This window comes from Gamsiella multidivaricata (genome assembly GCF_025024155.1).
Source record: "Gamsiella multidivaricata strain RSA 2152 chromosome Unknown BC939scaffold_23, whole genome shotgun sequence".
Lineage (NCBI taxonomy): Eukaryota > Fungi > Mortierellomycota > Mortierellomycetes > Mortierellales > Mortierellaceae > Gamsiella > Gamsiella multidivaricata.
Window position 1 is genome coordinate 372,720 of NW_026251731.1, and position 16,689 is coordinate 389,408.

General features: G+C 48.7%; 5 protein-coding genes and 1 non-coding gene across 6 annotated transcripts; 4 read left to right on the plus strand and 2 right to left on the minus strand.

Annotated features, from left to right (window-relative positions):
• The first annotated feature begins 292 nt into the window (after nt 1–292).
• On the plus strand, nt 293–2,708 carry BC939DRAFT_447759 (uncharacterized protein). The gene is made up of 6 exons (XM_051555146.1): nt 293–600; nt 786–860; nt 1,004–1,416; nt 1,534–1,683; nt 1,773–1,852; nt 1,960–2,708. Exons 1-6 carry the CDS (start codon nt 487–489, stop codon nt 2,211–2,213), a joined length of 1,086 nt encoding a protein of 361 aa, XP_051413593.1. The 5' UTR covers nt 293–486; the 3' UTR covers nt 2,214–2,708.
• A 4,105-nt stretch (nt 2,709–6,813) lies between these two features.
• BC939DRAFT_t83 lies at nt 6,814–6,885 on the plus strand. Its single transcript has one exon. It is a non-coding gene; the product is annotated as a tRNA-Asp (tRNA).
• A 105-nt stretch (nt 6,886–6,990) lies between these two features.
• BC939DRAFT_491987 (putative serine esterase-domain-containing protein) lies at nt 6,991–9,150 on the plus strand. Its single transcript, XM_051559510.1, has 4 exons — nt 6,991–7,225; nt 7,322–7,817; nt 7,921–8,128; nt 8,237–9,150. Exons 1-4 carry the CDS (start codon nt 7,088–7,090, stop codon nt 9,081–9,083), a joined length of 1,689 nt encoding a protein of 562 aa, XP_051413594.1. The 5' UTR covers nt 6,991–7,087; the 3' UTR covers nt 9,084–9,150.
• Nucleotides 9,151–10,309: 1,159 nt separating this feature from the next.
• On the minus strand, nt 10,310–11,629 carry BC939DRAFT_447768 (uncharacterized protein). Its single transcript, XM_051555147.1, has 3 exons — nt 11,229–11,629; nt 10,958–10,999; nt 10,310–10,834 (listed from the first exon to the last, which is right to left on the minus strand). Exons 1-3 carry the CDS (start codon nt 11,448–11,450, stop codon nt 10,391–10,393), a joined length of 708 nt encoding a protein of 235 aa, XP_051413595.1. The 5' UTR covers nt 11,451–11,629; the 3' UTR covers nt 10,310–10,390.
• A 449-nt stretch (nt 11,630–12,078) lies between these two features.
• Nucleotides 12,079–13,956, plus strand: BC939DRAFT_447770 (concanavalin A-like lectin/glucanase domain-containing protein). Its single transcript, XM_051555148.1, has 3 exons — nt 12,079–12,355; nt 12,513–12,774; nt 12,919–13,956. Exons 1-3 carry the CDS (start codon nt 12,157–12,159, stop codon nt 13,844–13,846), a joined length of 1,389 nt encoding a protein of 462 aa, XP_051413596.1. The 5' UTR covers nt 12,079–12,156; the 3' UTR covers nt 13,847–13,956.
• BC939DRAFT_447773 (uncharacterized protein) lies at nt 13,945–15,275 on the minus strand. The gene is made up of 5 exons (XM_051555149.1): nt 14,963–15,275; nt 14,755–14,859; nt 14,570–14,649; nt 14,351–14,469; nt 13,945–14,156 (listed from the first exon to the last, which is right to left on the minus strand). Exons 1-5 carry the CDS (start codon nt 15,172–15,174, stop codon nt 14,025–14,027), a joined length of 648 nt encoding a protein of 215 aa, XP_051413597.1. The 5' UTR covers nt 15,175–15,275; the 3' UTR covers nt 13,945–14,024.
• Nucleotides 15,276–16,689: the final 1,414 nt, after the last annotated feature.

Here is a 16,689-nt window from a genome sequence, read left to right on the forward strand (position 1 = left end):
GCTCCTTTTTCCCTTAAAGGTTTAAGGACTTAACTTGATCTTGTTGCGCAAGAGCCCTTGCCCCAAGGCGTGCAGGTGTACCAAAAGAGGCATTGTCCAAGCCGTAGCTTGGACCGGAAGCTGACCGATAGCTTTTTTAAAATCGCTATCAAACGACTCCGTACCAAAGTAAAAGCCCGAGTACCTATGGTACTCATGCTGAATAGCATGGTCTTTAGGCGCTTGAGCCGAGGGCCAAAACCGGTCAGTTCCAACCACAAGGATTCAGGTCAATTTTCTGCAAACCGTCACGCCATCGAATGCTTCGCTTCTTTTCCTCTTTCTTCTTTTCCTCCTCTTCACACTTTTCCTTACACACGCATCCACATACAAACGACAGTAACGACTTTTACCTCAACCTGAAAGACGACTCGGTTTTGAGAAAAAGGAAGCCATCTTCAGCGCAGGAATACTATACACACGACCACACACACGATTATACAGACCATGGACCATCCTTCTGCCTCGGCCGAAAGCACCGTTACCACCGACAGACCTTCAGCGAGCGACGCATCTAACGCGGCCCCACGTCGATCGCGTCATGAATACTGGTGTCATCAGGCAAGCATACCCCTTCTCATTCTTGCTACACCGAGCATATAAGCTCCTTCAGGACCACTGAAAGCCGTGTCATGGGCGTGTCATTTTAACCGACCCCACCTCTCTCTCAATTGTCTTGGCGCACACTCGCCTACATCCGCTTCCCATTTCCATGCATTATTTTCTGTGGATCGCTCTGTGTATAGTGCTCTGCAGAGATCACCCCACTAATGGTCCCTGATCCCCTGTGTCCACGGTGCCGCAGTGAGTTTGTCGAAAAGGTATCAAAATCACATAGCGTCCCTCATGTTTTTCTTTATTGGGTCGCATACAGAAAGAGAAAAGGCGAGGTGAAAGGGCTAATAATAATGATGGTTTCGTTGTCTTTGTTGTTGTCATCATATATCATGCCACCCTGACCCAGATCGAGGAGGAGAACGACCCTCGCAGCTTTGTTGAATTGGCGGGCGAAAATGATGGCGATGACGACGAGGGCCACGAGGCACACGAGCCCCTGAGCATGGAAGACCTTTTGCGTCTCATCCAATTGATTTCCGGATCTCCACTACCTCGGGAACAACGACAGCGACGACAACAGAGCCAAGGCCAGCCTGGAGACTTCCCGGGAGATAGTGATGATGGAGGTTTTCCTATCTCGTTTTTACTCGACCCTTCAGGCCTCCGGTCGAGCACAGGAATAACAGCAGTTCAGACGAGGGATGCGAGTACAGCCACTGTCTCTGGAGGCGAGGATGAAGATATTGAGATGACAGATGCTACGCAGGACCAACAAGAGACAAATCAGAGGCCACGGGATCCATCCACATCGCTGGCGAGGTAATGGATGATGACCTGAATAATCTCCGCACCTTTTTCATGAACATATCGGCGACGTCTATCAGCTAACCTGGGTGGCTAACTAACGTGGGATGATGACTTTTTGAATGCATGTAGTCTACTGCAGCGCATCGGGTTCGAACTGCATCTTACGCCCGATAATGACCGCGGTGGTGGGTTCTTCAACATGATCGGGAATCCTGGAGACTATGTCTTCAGTCAAAGAGCACTGGACGATGTGATCACCCAAATGATGGAGATCCAAGCGTACGTATCAATTCTAGCCCCCTTGATGAACTTCTTTGTTTATTCCAAGACAGCGGTAACTGACGCCGATTAACGCTCCTCCTACGTAGTCGTCAAAGTGGCCCTGTCGGAGCTTCAGAGGAAATTATTAACAGTATACCGCACCACACGCTCACGACCGATGAACTTGGTACGAGAGTCCCCTAACGAACGCGTTCGAATCAATCGCTGACAGCTGCATTATCTCACTGAAACTAACCGCGGAATCCTTTTTCACATCCGATTGGACACCGATAGAGGCCAAGATAGAGTGCAGTGTCTGCAAGGACGAGTTTACAAAGGAGGACAACTGTCTTCAGCTCAAGTGTAGGCACATATTCCACGATGATTGCATCAAACCGTGGCTCAAGACTAGCGGCACTTGTCCTACCTGTCGATTCGAGCTGGTGCCTCAAGATCGTCATGGGGGTCAGGACCAGAACCAGGACCAGGACCAGGAACAGCAGGACGGATCAAGTTCTGATAGTAGCAGTATCATGTTCGAGTTCTGAGCGTAACAGAATCAGGCGCGAGGGCAGCACTGGCTCTGCGAATGTTAGTAAAGTGCCTTGGTCGTACTCGTCATCGTTGTCAAGAGATGGACACCGAGATAGCGCATCCCCCTGAACCTGTTTCTTGCTACATCTGATGCTTTGCTGGACTGGATAACGACGAGAGTGGATGCTTTGTATGAACAAAAGAATAACGAAAATAGAAATCGGCTTTTTTTCCCCTCCTTAATCATTGGCTGGTTATCCTGCGGAGGCTGTGTGTGTGTGTTTATGATGATATTGCTGGCGGAGCAGTGTCTTGGTCATAGAGACACGTAGGTACGTCCCTTCCGCAAAAAGCGAAAAAGCAATTGAGTTTTGGACAACATCCTCGTCAGCATACAGATGCATGGTCGGGACGTGTGAATATGGCAGCTGAAAACAAAACAATCGCACCAAATCAATTGAGATAGTATATCAGCGGCAGTAGCTTTTACCCCTAATTTATTCCATCCCTGTCTCCCGCTACAGGAAGGTGTCCCATTTTTTTGTTCTATTTCTTTTTTCTTGTTCCCCGTCCCCACGCCCTTCTCATGCGACTTCGCCTTTTCTACCCTTGTTATTCTTTTTTTATTTGCTCCCTCGTCCTTCGTCGTCCATATTGTTATTGATAGTTGATACTCGGTCGTTCGCTACGCTTCTGAGTCCCCCCACTGAGGCCTCAACGAACTGCGCCAGTCCTTGTCCATTAACATGAACATGAGTGGGTATGCCAGCAGCGGCCAGATAGCCAGGCCCGCCAACCAGCAGTACGACTACCACCGACGTCCTCACCCTGGACTTGCGGCGAGAGCGCCCCTATATGTCGTTCCGACAGATGGGAGTTGGAACCCAGGCAGCAGTCGCCTAGTTGGGTCCCGAGTCGACAGTCCTCAATCCCCGCAGCAGCACAATGGCTATAACAACGGTTACAATGGCCCCAATCGCCCCTACAACTACAACTACAATTACAATTACAACAATAGCGGCGGCATCCTTGGACAGGGGCTTGCCAACCCAATAGACAGAAACACGATCCTGAACAATCATCGCGAGTACCAGCAAAGCCTTTTCGCCCAAAACCTTGCCCAAGTCGAATCGGCCCTAGATGCGATGCGACTTTCGGGATATCGCACTAATGTCTATAGGACCACTCCTACACCGAGACAACATCGTGGGCCACCGCTTTTCAACCAGGCCGAGCTGGATCTCACTCGGCGAAGGCTCGAAGAGGAATACAACCACTTTACGTTCCTCCAGAATAAGGGGTTCTACAAACCCATGAGTTTGATGATCGACTATGTGGAGCGAGACCCACTCCTCGAGGCCTTTAGCAGGATGCGTCCACCACCGCTGCCAAAGGATATGGATCTGACCCGATGGGAGTATGTCAAATCGTGTACCCCAATCCAAATGAGCCATCTCAAGCTGTTTAACCGCCTGCCGCGTGAGATGCCCCAGCAGTACAAGGCGTCGTTCCGAAGGGCGGTCGATCATGTTACGGCGTTGATGAAACTTCCGGAAAAGTTACCCATGCCGACGATGGAGACACTGGCGAATGTCCGATACGATGGATCGAAATTTGCAGGACTGGATTATGCACGACAGATGCTCAAGACTCGCAAGGAGGCTCATGTGGTCGCGTTGGAGGATGCGAAACTCGTCTGGGAGGCGCTTATGGCGGGTCATCGCGTGAGACCGCACGATGCACGGTTGGGTGGCAAGGGCAAGTTGATCGAGAAGCTCCTGGGACAGCATGGTCGTGTGGATGATGATGTGGGTATGGGACGACTGATTTTGATGTTGAGCCATCGCGATTTACTGATCCTTGGCTCCCTGGAACAGCCATTGACGGCGTCGTATCTGGATGCGCAGTGGCCAATTTACATTGGACAGAGCTGGTACCATGGCGGGGCGGAGCGGTTCGTGAACAAGATGGGGAGGCATGCGGTTTATCATTGCTTTGATGCCAAGAAGTTTGATGCCGCAATCGACGGATGGTTGGTCAAGGAGGCGCTGTTGATCCTAAGACAGCAATATGAGGGAGGGATGGATCCGAAGTACGACACGCTCTGGTCGTTCGTGTACGAGAGTCTGATCGAAGTCGTGATCTGCCGTGATGACGGGATTCGGATGCAGAAACACGTTGGCACGACGAGTGGAAACTGCTTCAACACGCTGGTGCAGAGCATTATCACCATGTTTCTGGGATATACGGCTTTGATCGTCAAAGCTCAGGAGCGCATGGGATCGATTGGAGTGGAAATGATCCTGACTCAGTGCGAGATCGAGGTCCTTGGAGATGACATGGTCATGGCGCTTGAGACCCCATGGATGTTCTTGACGAAAGAAACGCTGGCGGCGGTGGTGCTCGACTGCTTCAACATCGACTGGTCTGGCAAGAAGTCCTTTACAACCAACCATCTCATGGACAACAGTCTGCCCGACACGGATCGATTTAAAGGGATTCAGTTCTTGGGGATGTATTTTCGGCATCAGCGTTGGGGTGAAGGTCGATATGCACCCAAGATCGTTGTGCCGTACAGACCATTCAAGGAATCCTATCTCAGTTTGCTGTTCCCAAAGTACGGAGAATATTCGCGTGAGCACTCGTGGTTAAGGGCGATCGGGATCTATCTGAACGCAGCGGGCAATCCGGACACGCAGGAATGGTTGGAAGCGTACATGGATTTCTTGGAGCTGGTTCCGTTTGTGAGACCGGAGGTTTGGCCGCCAAACATGGAGAAGTTGGTGACGAAGGACTTTTGGAGTCTGGGAACCAAACCACCCCTGCCCGCCAGGATCTCGGTTCAAGAGTGGATGCGCATGACTTGCTTAGCGAGGGCCAAGGACGGGGACGAATAGATGAGTGATGGTTGACAGAATCTTGTTTCGTCGATCACACAGCACTGGAACATCCTTTGCACTCATTTTTTGTCGACAGAGGCGCCATTTGGCATCACACCTACACTGGTCTTGGCGGCGTTTTTTTTTAACTCTACTTTTCGACATTGTATTCATTCTTCAGCGCAGCATCATATTGCAGTCCGGCCATGGATTCCAATAACAAGAAAATTAAAAAAACGGTGCTGTGTCCCTCGGACTTTTTTTAACAATTTATCTCTCGAGTCGACTGACCCTGCGAATCTATTAGTGGTTGTCAACCGCCTCCTTCCTTGCAGGCAGACTAGTAGCGTTCGATCCGCTGCGTCTGGGTCGAGCACGGGGCTAGAGCGGCTTCCTTTTTTTTTTTTTTTTTTTTTTTTTTTTTGATAACTAGAACCCACGAGGATATGTAGTATATGTTAGTGAGTGAGGCCAGAGCTCCCTTTTTTTTTTTTTTTTAAACAAGGATCCTCAACGATTTTTTTTATTAACATAAATCCACATGAGCACGAGACGCATGGCCCGCAAAGGCCTTGAAACCATAGATGCCTTCCATGCACGGCAAAGCCGCGTCCCTTACCAACTATGTTGGCTTGAGGCGTCTTGGTTTCATAACCCATGTCGCATAGCTAGTCTAACCTAACTCCTACGTGACCCGAATATACCCTCCATTATGCCCAACTTTCCTCGCCCCAAGCAATGCTGTAGCGCCCTATAATCCGCGGTCTGTCTACCTTGCTGGATCTCCGCTGTCTCCCTTTCAAATCAGAGAAATCACCAACACTACGTTGGTGTCCCCGATCACCGTTGCGTCCTCCGACGTGTTTGGTCATGAAGGTGATTCCAACTGACTTTCCCCAGGCGACAGTGTCCTCGCATCGTTTGTTCCATATCTTGGTCCTGCCAAACTCTTCGGTCCTGCTCACGAACTTTGTCACCACAATCGTCGCAATCCACTTGGCGGTGGTAAATATCTGTTTCCAGGTCTCAATGAGTCTCGTTGGCACTAATCCTCGGTATAAATCACAAGGATCCTCAACGATTAATTTTTTTATTTATTTATTAACATATATCCCCATGACACAAGGATCCTCAACGATATGGGGTATTTTTTTTTATTTTTATTTTTTATAACAACTTATCTCTCGAGTCAATTGACTCTGCGAATCTATCAGACTAACTAGCAAAGATCTACTATCGCTGTCCTCACCACCAAAGCGGAACCGATCCACAGTCGCCAGTTGACAGGTCACATTCCCCGGGCCTGCCCCTAGGGCCTGCGCAACAATTGCCACACCTCATCAGTGTGTTAAAAGCTGAAAACACCTTGTTACAAGAAGGGTATCTTCCCCATCCCCTCCATGGTTGTCAACCGCCTCCTCCCTTGCAGGCAATCCAGCAGCGTCCGATCCGCTGCGTCTGGGTCAAGCACGGGGCCAGGGCAGCTCCCGTTTACATGGTCAGCGAGTAATGCACCACACGGACATTGGTCATTGTCGCTAATGTATCCATACCCATCACTCCAGTCCCCTCTCGGTCCCTTGTATGGAGTTCGTTTCATCTTGGCTGTGATCCCCCATTCTCGCACATAAATCCCCATGAGCAAAAAGACGGAGGAAATCCATGTAGATATTTGACACGTGACTTAGAAAAATTCTAACATGGTGAAGCTGGAGCGGGACTCCCTCAAGCTCATTCCCTGGTAGTATAGTGGTGAGTATCTCCGCCTGTCACGCGGAAGACCGGGGTTCAATTCCCCGCCAGGGAGCTTCTTTTACCAGTTTTCTTAAGCTGTTGTCATTTTTTGCACATGAAACCCCAGGCTGGCAAAACGTTTTCGCGGCAATATTGCGACCATTATGTCAATCGGCGCACGCTGTTCTCTTTCGCTCCTTGACCCCCCAGACCTTCTCAAGCGCTTCTATTCCTGCATTCAATCTTCATTCGCTTCAGTACCAACACTACCTACTATGAATGTAGACGATCACACGGTTGCTCATCAGGGCGTGCATCTCGTGGTTTTACACCATGGTCTGTGGGGTAACGTCGGGCACGTCCGGTATATAGCCGAGCAATTTAAGCAGCGACTCGGTGACCGAATCCTCGTGGTATTGTAGTCAACCAATTCAATTGCTCAGTCCGTTCGGTGCTCCATTGTATGCACCACACATATACATTAATCAACGGGATTGTCACCCTTTTAGTACCGTGCACAGGCCAACGAATCCGCGTTGACATACGATGGCGTCGATATCTGTGGTCGGCGCCTTGTTCAAGAGATCCACAGCGTCGTCAAAGTAATTGAGGACGGCGGCAACATTGAAGAGATGAAGGGTCAAAAGCACAAAAAGAAAAAGAGGACGATAGCAACAACAATAACGACGACGACGTCCCCGGACACCAGCAATTCGGATCGGAATCTGTCGGAGAACTTGGAGGCCCCAATGAGGAATGGCTCGAAGAAAAAAGTTACCCAGTTCTCATATCTTGGCTATTCGCTCGGAGGATTGATCGGTCGATTTGCGATGGGTCAATTGGATCTCGAAAAGTTCTTTGATCCTGTTGAGGATGGTGGTCGAGGGATTGAGCCGATGTATTTTGTGACAATGGCGACACCCCATCTGGGAATCCGGTTGCCGCCTTTGTCCAGATGGAGCAGGATCTTCAATTATCTGAGCGCACGCATGCTTAGTCGGACAGGTAAATTCCGCCAGAAAAAAAAAAAAAAAAAAAAAAAACGAAAGCAATGCTGAATGGTACTGACTTTTTCCTTTGTGAAACATTAAACGCCCTCTCATGACAGGCGAACAGCTTCAACTCATAGACGACTACATTGGTGGCAAGCCTCTTCTGTTGATCATGACAGAACGATCGAGTATTTTCATGCACGCGTTGGCAAGGTTCAAGCGGCGGGCGATCTATAGCAATATCCGGAATGATCGATCTGTACCCTTCTGGACCGCAAGTTTCTCAGACGCGGATCCATTCAGGGATCTTGATTCCATGGAAATGTAAGGAAAAGGATGGATACAATTATTATTCTTTTTTTCTCCTCTAATAAATTTTTGTTACTAACCGTTCATACGTTGCGCTCATGGGATCCAAAATGACGATGATAGTCAATATCACTCTGTATATTCGTCGCTGGTCGAATCTTTCGGGCAACAGGACCTGGAGGCCATCGCACAACGGAAACAAGAACGGAAAGAAGCCCTGAAGAACGCGTCTTTTATAAAGAGAGCTCTTCACCGACTCAAGGCAATTCCTTGGAAGAAATACGCCCTGTTTGTGCTCCTCGGACCCATCCTGCTCCCACTCTGGATCGTTTTCGCGTGTTCAACCATCTCGATCCAGGGACTGAACTCCAGGCGGAGGACCAAGCACATGGTCCAATCAGATCAGGACCTGCATAGAATGCGGGATGAGAGCCTGATCACCAGGATCAGCACGCAGACTGGAGGCGATGACGAGGAGTTTGGTACGGCTTTAGTCGATCAGGAACAACAGCGGCAGGAGGAGGAGGAGGATGGACAAGAGGAGCAGTATTCGCAACCATCGTACGAAACGGTCGTTCATGTCCAACCTATCCCACAGAACACCAACGCGGATTCCTTGCTCACGCTGAACACGCCCTCGAACGAGTCCTCCTCGAAGAAGAAGTCTATGAAACCATCGACCTCTGCTACAACTTTGATGTCCGAAACCCTAGCCGGAGACTCTGAGGCGCAAACGTCGCTTTCGTATCCACATTTGAAGAAGATCAAACCGCTTGCACTGCTGCCTGTTCAGGTCGAGATGTCGAAGAACCTGAACAGGTTAAAGTGGAGGAAGAATATCATCCATATCGAGACGTTTAATGCGCATGCATCGATCGTCGTGAGAGAGAAGCGGTTCTCGAACGATGGAGGCGTGGCAGCGGTGCATCATGCGGTGGATATGTTTCAGGATGATGGTGAGGATGAATAAGAAAGTGGGTCTTTGGGGACATGACAAAGTCGTCTTTTCTAACATATACCAATAAAAACATGTCCACAATACAGTTCGCCTTTATGACTGTTTTGCTCTGTTCTTTTCTCTACTTCTGCTCTGGTCTCCAGAAGTGGGTCAGGTTTCAAGAAACAGCAATGTAATTAATTACTCGAGGATATATTTTAATAAAATGCCTGACCAGGTCTCTCGACTAGAACCAACAGTTAAGCGACGCGGATCCATATTTCTTGTTGCAAACATCCGTGAAGATGGAGTTCTGCGCGTCATTGTTAATCCCACAGCTGCCGCCATCCCAGTTACCACGGGCGTTCAAACAAACCCAGTGGATGACCTCATTATTGGCACAGCAGCACCAGCGTGGGTAGTGGGCTTCGACGACGACGAGGGAGAGCAGGAGGATCAGGAGGAGTAGGGCTGGAAGGGCCTTTGAGGCGCTCATGGCGATGGACATGGCTATCTTGTATATATTCGAAAGGACTTGACGAGATGATTCGATTCCTGGTAGCAGCGAAATTGCGGGGTGGCGATGGCAAGGATTGCTTGCAGAATTCTTGTTGATGCGTTCTTTGGCTCCAGAGAAAAATGCCCTGCGCTTTTATACCAAAAAAACTAATCGTGTAGATCTGCTACATCCAATTTACAGCGCGAATTTGCTTTTCGGGAGGGCAGTCAACGATATGCACTGCACCCTTTCTGTTCTTTTTACAGTACTATGAGCTTAAACATCCTGGCGAAAAGAGTAGCCAGCAAGATCCTGGATCGACTGTGGGGGCGCGTCTGAAAAGGGATGAGACGCATGGGGGTGCGAAATGGGCTACCTTTCATGTACTGATGGGGCTGCAACGCGCTCAGGATGCACAACGAAGTAGCGAAACTGAACGCTCATCGTCGCTATTAGACTAGGATCTATCGGTCTAGAGGGGGAGGCTCGACATGCGGGCCACGTTCATCTGCCTAATTTTTGATGTCCCCCAACGTTGTCTTTGTTCTCACCAGCATGGGTTAAAGATAAGGTTTAGCGTTTTGCCACAGATGAGAAATTGGGTTGGGATGGGAACCTGAAAATCTTTCTGCCAGATTAAAGCCCGATTTGTATTTGTCAGACAGGACAAAAGAACCAACTGTGTGACATCTTCAAAGCTTACGACACTAAGGTCTTGCGAGCAGTTCCAATGGATTCTGTGGCTGCAGGTATATTTATCGTTATAATGCGTACAAAAGATGCTATATTAGGAGGAAAATAGAGGGTGGATAGGAGAGAGACAAGTATCTAGTCTTTTCCTTTAAGCACCAAGAGCCTCGTTGATGAGCAAGACCTGGATGCGATCGGGGTTGAAGGGGTTAGCCTGGCGGATGACCTGGTAGTTGCTCATCACAGTGCCAGGGGCCTTGAAGACCTCTCTGGAAAAGGCGCTAGCAAAGGGAATGCAGAGCTCATCGATTCTCTTCTGAGCCTCGGCTTCATCCTTGACGATCTTGTTAGATCCAACGACGACGATAACGTTCTTAGCTCCAAAGGCGACACCGCCGACCTTCGAGCCGGAGAAATCGCCGTGGGCCATGATACCGTCCTCAGTAATGGCGCACATCGAGGTCAGGAAGTAGTCGACGGTGGTGCCGAGGACGCGACGGAGCTCTGCCTGCTTGGCGGGGTCCGTCTCTGCGAGGATCTTTGTGCGGACGTTGTCGTAGGGGGTCTCGCCCATGAGGTAGTTGATGAATCCAAGCTATAGATAAAAAAGTAACCACCCAAAAAGATGAATGGTGAGTTGAGGGCGATCGATATCCTTGCGGCAAAACTGTTTTTTCGGGTTTGTTTGTTTGTTTGTTTTGTTCCCCTGTTAACATACCTCCTCGAGGGTGGTGCTGTGAGCAACGTTCAAAGATACGCCCTACAAGATGTTTTTTCAGAGACAGATTCAAATCCAAGCCGAAAGAGAAGAGTTAGTTAGTGATAAAGAGATCGACGGGCTTAGCAGACACAACAGAAAATAAAAAAGTGCGATGCTGAACATGTTTAAGCGTGTGGAGAAAGAGAGGGAGGCGGGCGAAGTCGATTTCAGTTGCACTCCTCCTCGCAAGCCTAGTATTTTTTTTTCCTGTCCACCTAATTCAACTTACAGCGGGGATGAGGGTCTTCAGCTTCTCAAAAGCATCGTCCTTGTTCTCGGCAACGGTGACCTTGAAGCCCTTGGCCTCAAGACCAGCTTTGGCGGTGTTGAAGCGCTCAGGGCTGGCAGCCTTGGTGTATGCGTTGTCCTTGAGATGCGCAATCTGCTCGTCAATCTTGACAAGGGCATCGAGGGTAGTGTGAGCAAAGGTGTTCTCTGGGCGGACGGACATGGTGTGCTGCTGCGTTTCGTTTGCGAGAGTAGAGTTGGGGTTGGGTATGCGTTTTCAGCTGGGAAGAGTAGAGTGAAGTGGGATGGAGTAAAGAGGGCTGTTGAAGGACAAGGTGGACGTATTTATACAGAGGGGCCGTTGTTTAGATGATTATCCAGGACCAGGGCCTAATTGATAAGCATGGAATCTACTCGCACGCCATTGAAACGAGTTTCAGCAACATTTTCGTTCTCAACGAACCCATTTTCTTGGTTTGATCGCTTATAACAAATCAACTTGACTTGACTCAGCAGGGAAACCCAAAAACCACTAAGTGGGCCACAAATTAGAGGTGGCTTACCTCTGCCTAGTGGCTTATGGCAACTAGGCCCTAGGGGTCGCCTCTTCAGGGTCCAGCCTGGTTCCAATGGGGTACGAGTGTCATCTGGGATCTATGAACAGGATCCCTCTTCGACGACGCCTCAATGAAATCTTCTGATTTCCCCCTCGCCGCTTTCAAGTCCATGCAAAATTCTGCAACAACTGATACTCAGCCCTAACTAGTTAAAAAAGAAAAAAAATGCGTTCAAAGTCCTTTAAAGGACGCGTCTCAGGTATTTTTATTTTATATTATTACATCTTTGTTCACACTCACTCCAACTACTTTCTTCTTCGCAATTCTCAGTTCTCTTCTTATTCCACCCACTATTTCTTTCCACAATCAACGATGAAGTCGCTCTCGGTATCACTGGCGATACTCGTGCTATCGCTGCCATTTCAAAACCATGTCGTCCAGGGTTCAATCTTTAGCCGCAACCGCCACCATGATCTCCACGACCACCTCTCCAATGCCTTGACAGCCCGCGAAAGCTCCTTCTGTGGGCCGCATCACATGCCTTGTCCCGCAGCAGAACCATGCTGCAACAGTAAGTACACTTTACGACCACTCTACTCGGTAGAACATAGGGAAAAAACCCCCCCACTGGACTGGATTTGTGGGCACAGTACTGACAGAACACCTCCTTGCACTATTCGCTGTTACTGCTGCTACTGCTACTGCTGCTACTGCTACTGCTGCAATAGACGGCACCTGCCACACGACATCGATGGAGGCATGTCCGATTTCACTAGGATGCGATTCCAGACACTCGCACCCCGACGGCTGTTTCTCCTTGCCGGCCTGTCGCAACCTGAAGGAAAACTTCAAGGATGTCAAAGCCTTGATCCCCAAGTATGACTTCAAGGGTGATCCTGAGCAGGCGCATTGGGTCTCGGATTATCACCATATTGCACACTATGCCAAGATTGACAAGCACCAGCACAAGCTGTTGCTTCGAGCTCGCAGGTAATAATGTTGAAGCGAGCTTTTTATTTTTATTTTTGTTTTAGGCTATGACCATCTTTCTCCACAAAATAATTGTGAGATCATCCTGATCACTACAATGGTGCTAAATTAAAATTCGTCCCGTCATTTTTGCATATACACTAGGGATGTGGTCCAAACTCAGAGTGGTGGAGGATTTGGCGCGACCGTATCCTCGACGCGCTGGAACAAGTACGGTACCTTCACCGCCAAGCTCAAATCCGGATCGACGGGTCCAGGTATCGTCACGGCCTTCTTCCTCTCGAACCCGGCCTTGGGTGAGGAGATCTCCTTTGAGCTGACAGGCAAGGATCCCAAGAAGGTCGTCACCAACTACTTCCGCCGTGTCCCTGCTGCAGCCTCGAATGCCGTCGGTGGCCACGCGCATGTGATCGCCAACGCTCAATCCCATCCGCTTGCACACTCCCATCTCGAATCGCATGAAGAGACCCATGGGCTCAAGGCCGACACTACCAAAAAGGAACATACGTACAAGATCGAGTGGAGCGAAGGCATGATCCGATGGTCTGTCGATGGTAAAGTTTTGAGAACTGTCCACGCTAAGGATGTGGAGTCGGATGGAGGTATTCCTAAGAACCCGATGCAGGTTCAACTGACGATCTGGGATGCTGGATATACACCCGTGACGATGGACTGGGCCGGAGGGGAGACGAGTTATGGTGTGGACGATATGGATGAGTACGTCGCCGCCGTGAGCTCGGTCCAGATTGCATGTCACGACCCCAAGGAGGGCAACAGGCCCTGGCCTGGCCCTGAGGCATCGAAGCGTCTCAAGTTGGCGCAGGCCAAGGCTGAGGCCGATGCAAAGAAGTTCCGGAAGATGAACAAGGGAAAATATGGACACAAGAAGGGAATGTTTGCGAATGCAAAGTCGTTCTTTGAGGCTGCAATTCTGTCCTTGCTCAAGTGGACCTTTGTGCTTCTGGCGATCATCTGTGGTGCCGCCTACCTGACGGATCCAAAGACGAAATCCCAGATGACGTCGTCCTCGTTGTCTGCGGATAAACGCAGCCTTGCTACGACGAACTCGTAGGCGAAAGGATCGTTTTCTATCATACGTTCACCAATTTTTTTTTCTGTATATATTGTATATATTGGCTTTGTCTTCAACCTGAAATAAACCAACGATTTCTTGGGTACAGTATCTTTATTTGTAATCTTGTAGTCGTCTATTGCTTTTCTTTAGTCCTGTAAAAATCGTCGTTGTCAATCTAAGAGTACATCCAATCCTGGTCAATCTCAGCCTCTGCAGCATATTTCGCAAGCTCTGCGTCGCGCTTCTTCTTGATCCAGTCCGGATCATCCGAAGGGACCTCTGCACGGCAAGCCGGACAGTTATTATGCTAAATACCGATTAGTATTATTTTTTTTATGTTGGCAAAGAAAACGACCGCAAAAAGAAAAAAAAAAAAAAAAGAAAAAAAAGAAAGAGGAAAACCGTCAGTATAAGCTCATCTACGGGGACAGAAATCCAGATATTTTTTTTATATGAATCGAATCGCCAAGCACAACTTTTTTTAAAGAAACAGTTCCTTACAAGTTCGAGCCAAGGCACAATACATTCTCGATCGAAAAGGTGCTTGCACGGCAATTTTGTAATCTCCGCATTCGATTCGTTTTCATGCAAATTCTCGTTACAAATAATGCATGCTTCGTCTAGCCAAAGCCGAATATAAATAATTGTTTTTGTTAGCAAACGCCTGTACTTCATTAGAAAAAAAATTAAAAGAAAAAAGAAAAGAACTAGTTATGTTACCTCGCTTTACATCTGTCTGTGGAACAAAAGGCAGATCGCGGATAAAAGATTTAGAGGCCGGAGGAGGTCCATGCTTCCCACTATGCGATAGAAAAATAGAAAATAATGATAAGAGACATGTCAAGTTAGTGTGATGGGCTGCAATGCCAAAGTCGATGTAGCAAGGTGCAAGACGCATTCCTAACCTGGCTCCAGCCTCATCCATCAGCTGTGTGATCAGATTGTCGAGGAACTCCTGATGTACCTCGTCGCCCAATGGTTCCTCTCGCACGCGGAAAGCTCCCAACATCCTAATGGGCGTTACAGTCGAAAAAAAAAGAGATTGAGCGTCCAGTTGTTTACTAGTTGTAGTATCTACACCTAAGAGGGTACGCAATATGGTGGGTTCATTACTCTGCCAGCCGATGAAAGTCGGTTGCTCCTGGTCCGGAAGCACCCGTAGTCGACCGTGAGGCCGAATGGCGTCCATTATAATCGTCCACGTCATCCTCGCGTGGCATGAAGTGCGACAGGTCCGGGTTGAGTGAGCGACCCTGGTTGTTGTTGTTGGCCCTCTGGGCCTTGTATGGATCTTCAAGACTGTGGTCGTCAAAATACGATGCCATTTGTAATCTTCTGGAGAGGTTCGGAGAGAGAGATGAAGTGGGATGATGAACGAAAGGGAATCAGAAACTCGGAGATTCGTGATGACTGTTCCTGAATCAGGTTATGTATGCGTAGTGCGTAGTGTGCTTGCGCGTCCCCTGTTGCATTGGGCGTAGTATCTTCGGTGCGCACAACCTTATTTTATCACCATGCCAAAAAACAACAACAGCATTTGCTTCCCTCAGGGAAATCCATCTGTAGATGCATATGCCGATGTTGTTTCTGTTTGGCTACTTGACAATAGCCTGTTGCAGCCCTCGGAGTTCGATCGTCTACGGTGCAGAAGCCAATACTTCACATATGACAATAGTGCGCGTCAGCAATACAAATAGTCTAGGTATGCATGCAGACCTACAAAACACTGGACATGCAGAAAAAGGAAAGGAAGAAAAAGAACTCACGCCGTACCCTATGCTAGCATGTACTGACCTTGACGCCCATGCTCGACATCTCCCATTTCGGGAGTAGTGAGCACCCTGTCCTAGCCGCGTTTCAACGCAGCAAATCAGTCCTAACGCCCTGGGAACCAACCCACAAAATGGAGATATATCAATGGCTGAAGCCGAGGAAGACAATCAGTCCCCCTCCTTTCTATACTCCACTTGAGAAGGAGATCAAGCACAAGGCTAACCATACCGGGATTTTTTTTACAGGCCTTGGTGCGACATTGCTGACGATGTTTCTTGTGGAAAAACAGCAGTCTGTCTCCTGTGTGTGTGACAAAACTTTCAGAGTCGCCGAAAAGCCTCTTCCATTTCAATAGTCTAGTGGGATTTGGTTGAGAGGAATTGTGTATCGAGGAATACAAAATTACTGAAATTTTAATGGCAACAGGCCAGGGACCCTGAAAAAAAGGGTTCAATAAACTCAATACGATATAGAAGTTTCCCGGGCATTTTGGGCCTGGCAAGCGAGGAGCCAGGAAACTTGGTAAGAGGAGGCCATATATCAAGGAGTTGCTGCAGGAGAGGAATCTCAATACGATATCGGGCGCACGATATGAAATGAAATGAAGAAAGATGCAGTGTACTACGTCGCGATAAATGAATGAAGACTCAGGAACGCCCACATGGTGTCGGCAGTGCTGTCTCGCTGTCCTCCCTCTTCCTCCTGGTGGGCAGTGATGAGATAATGACCCAGGCCAAGTAACCATTGTTGTAGTAGTGGTAGTGGTGGTAGTGATAATGTCGGTGGTTCGTCATCAGGACCATCACCACTATCATCACATGTGGCGAATGACAGAGGGTGGGCAGGGTATCTATATATCCAGGGCATTAGGGGATGTGCATACAATGTAACCAGTTTATGCTGCGAGTAGTTGGTGAATTGCAACGCCATGACATAAGAGTTCCTTCTCTAGCGATGGTTCAATAAGTCTTTGACCGATGGTTTATTCTTTTTTTTACTTGCTCAATTGCCAATTGCTGCTGTGCACATGTCTTTTTAGTTCGATGCAATGGCTCAATGGCTGCATG

What these genes read in the sequence shown, in the direction of transcription:
- BC939DRAFT_491987 (XM_051559510.1), top strand. Translation starts at nt 7,088, where the DNA reads ATGAATGTAGACGATCACACGGTTGCTCATCAGGGCGTGCATCTCGTG. An exon ending in TCGGTGACCGAATCCTCGTG is followed by an intron (nt 7,226 to 7,321) that starts GTATTGTAGTCA and finishes TCACCCTTTTAG; the next exon opens with TACCGTGCACAGGCCAACGA. An exon ending in GATCTTGATTCCATGGAAAT is followed by an intron (nt 8,129 to 8,236) that starts GTAAGGAAAAGG and finishes TGACGATGATAG; the next exon opens with TCAATATCACTCTGTATATT.
- BC939DRAFT_447770 (XM_051555148.1), top strand. Translation starts at nt 12,157, where the DNA reads ATGAAGTCGCTCTCGGTATCACTGGCGATACTCGTGCTATCGCTGCCA. An exon ending in AGCAGAACCATGCTGCAACA is followed by an intron (nt 12,356 to 12,512) that starts GTAAGTACACTT and finishes CTGCTGCAATAG; the next exon opens with ACGGCACCTGCCACACGACA. An exon ending in CTGTTGCTTCGAGCTCGCAG is followed by an intron (nt 12,775 to 12,918) that starts GTAATAATGTTG and finishes CATATACACTAG; the next exon opens with GGATGTGGTCCAAACTCAGA.
- BC939DRAFT_447759 (XM_051555146.1), top strand. Translation starts at nt 487, where the DNA reads ATGGACCATCCTTCTGCCTCGGCCGAAAGCACCGTTACCACCGACAGA. An exon ending in GCAGTGAGTTTGTCGAAAAG is followed by an intron (nt 861 to 1,003) that starts GTATCAAAATCA and finishes ACCCTGACCCAG; the next exon opens with ATCGAGGAGGAGAACGACCC. An exon ending in GCTCACGACCGATGAACTTG is followed by an intron (nt 1,853 to 1,959) that starts GTACGAGAGTCC and finishes GGACACCGATAG; the next exon opens with AGGCCAAGATAGAGTGCAGT.
- BC939DRAFT_447773 (XM_051555149.1), bottom strand. Translation starts at nt 15,174, where the DNA reads ATGGCATCGTATTTTGACGACCACAGTCTTGAAGATCCATACAAGGCC. An exon ending in GACTTTCATCGGCTGGCAGA is followed by an intron (nt 14,860 to 14,962) that starts GTAATGAACCCA and finishes AACGCCCATTAG; the next exon opens with GATGTTGGGAGCTTTCCGCG. An exon ending in TTGTGCCTTGGCTCGAACTT is followed by an intron (nt 14,157 to 14,350) that starts GTAAGGAACTGT and finishes ATCGGTATTTAG; the next exon opens with CATAATAACTGTCCGGCTTG.
- BC939DRAFT_447768 (XM_051555147.1), bottom strand. Translation starts at nt 11,450, where the DNA reads ATGTCCGTCCGCCCAGAGAACACCTTTGCTCACACTACCCTCGATGCC. An exon ending in TGAAGACCCTCATCCCCGCT is followed by an intron (nt 11,000 to 11,228) that starts GTAAGTTGAATT and finishes AACATCTTGTAG; the next exon opens with GGCGTATCTTTGAACGTTGC. An exon ending in ACAGCACCACCCTCGAGGAG is followed by an intron (nt 10,835 to 10,957) that starts GTATGTTAACAG and finishes TTTTATCTATAG; the next exon opens with CTTGGATTCATCAACTACCT.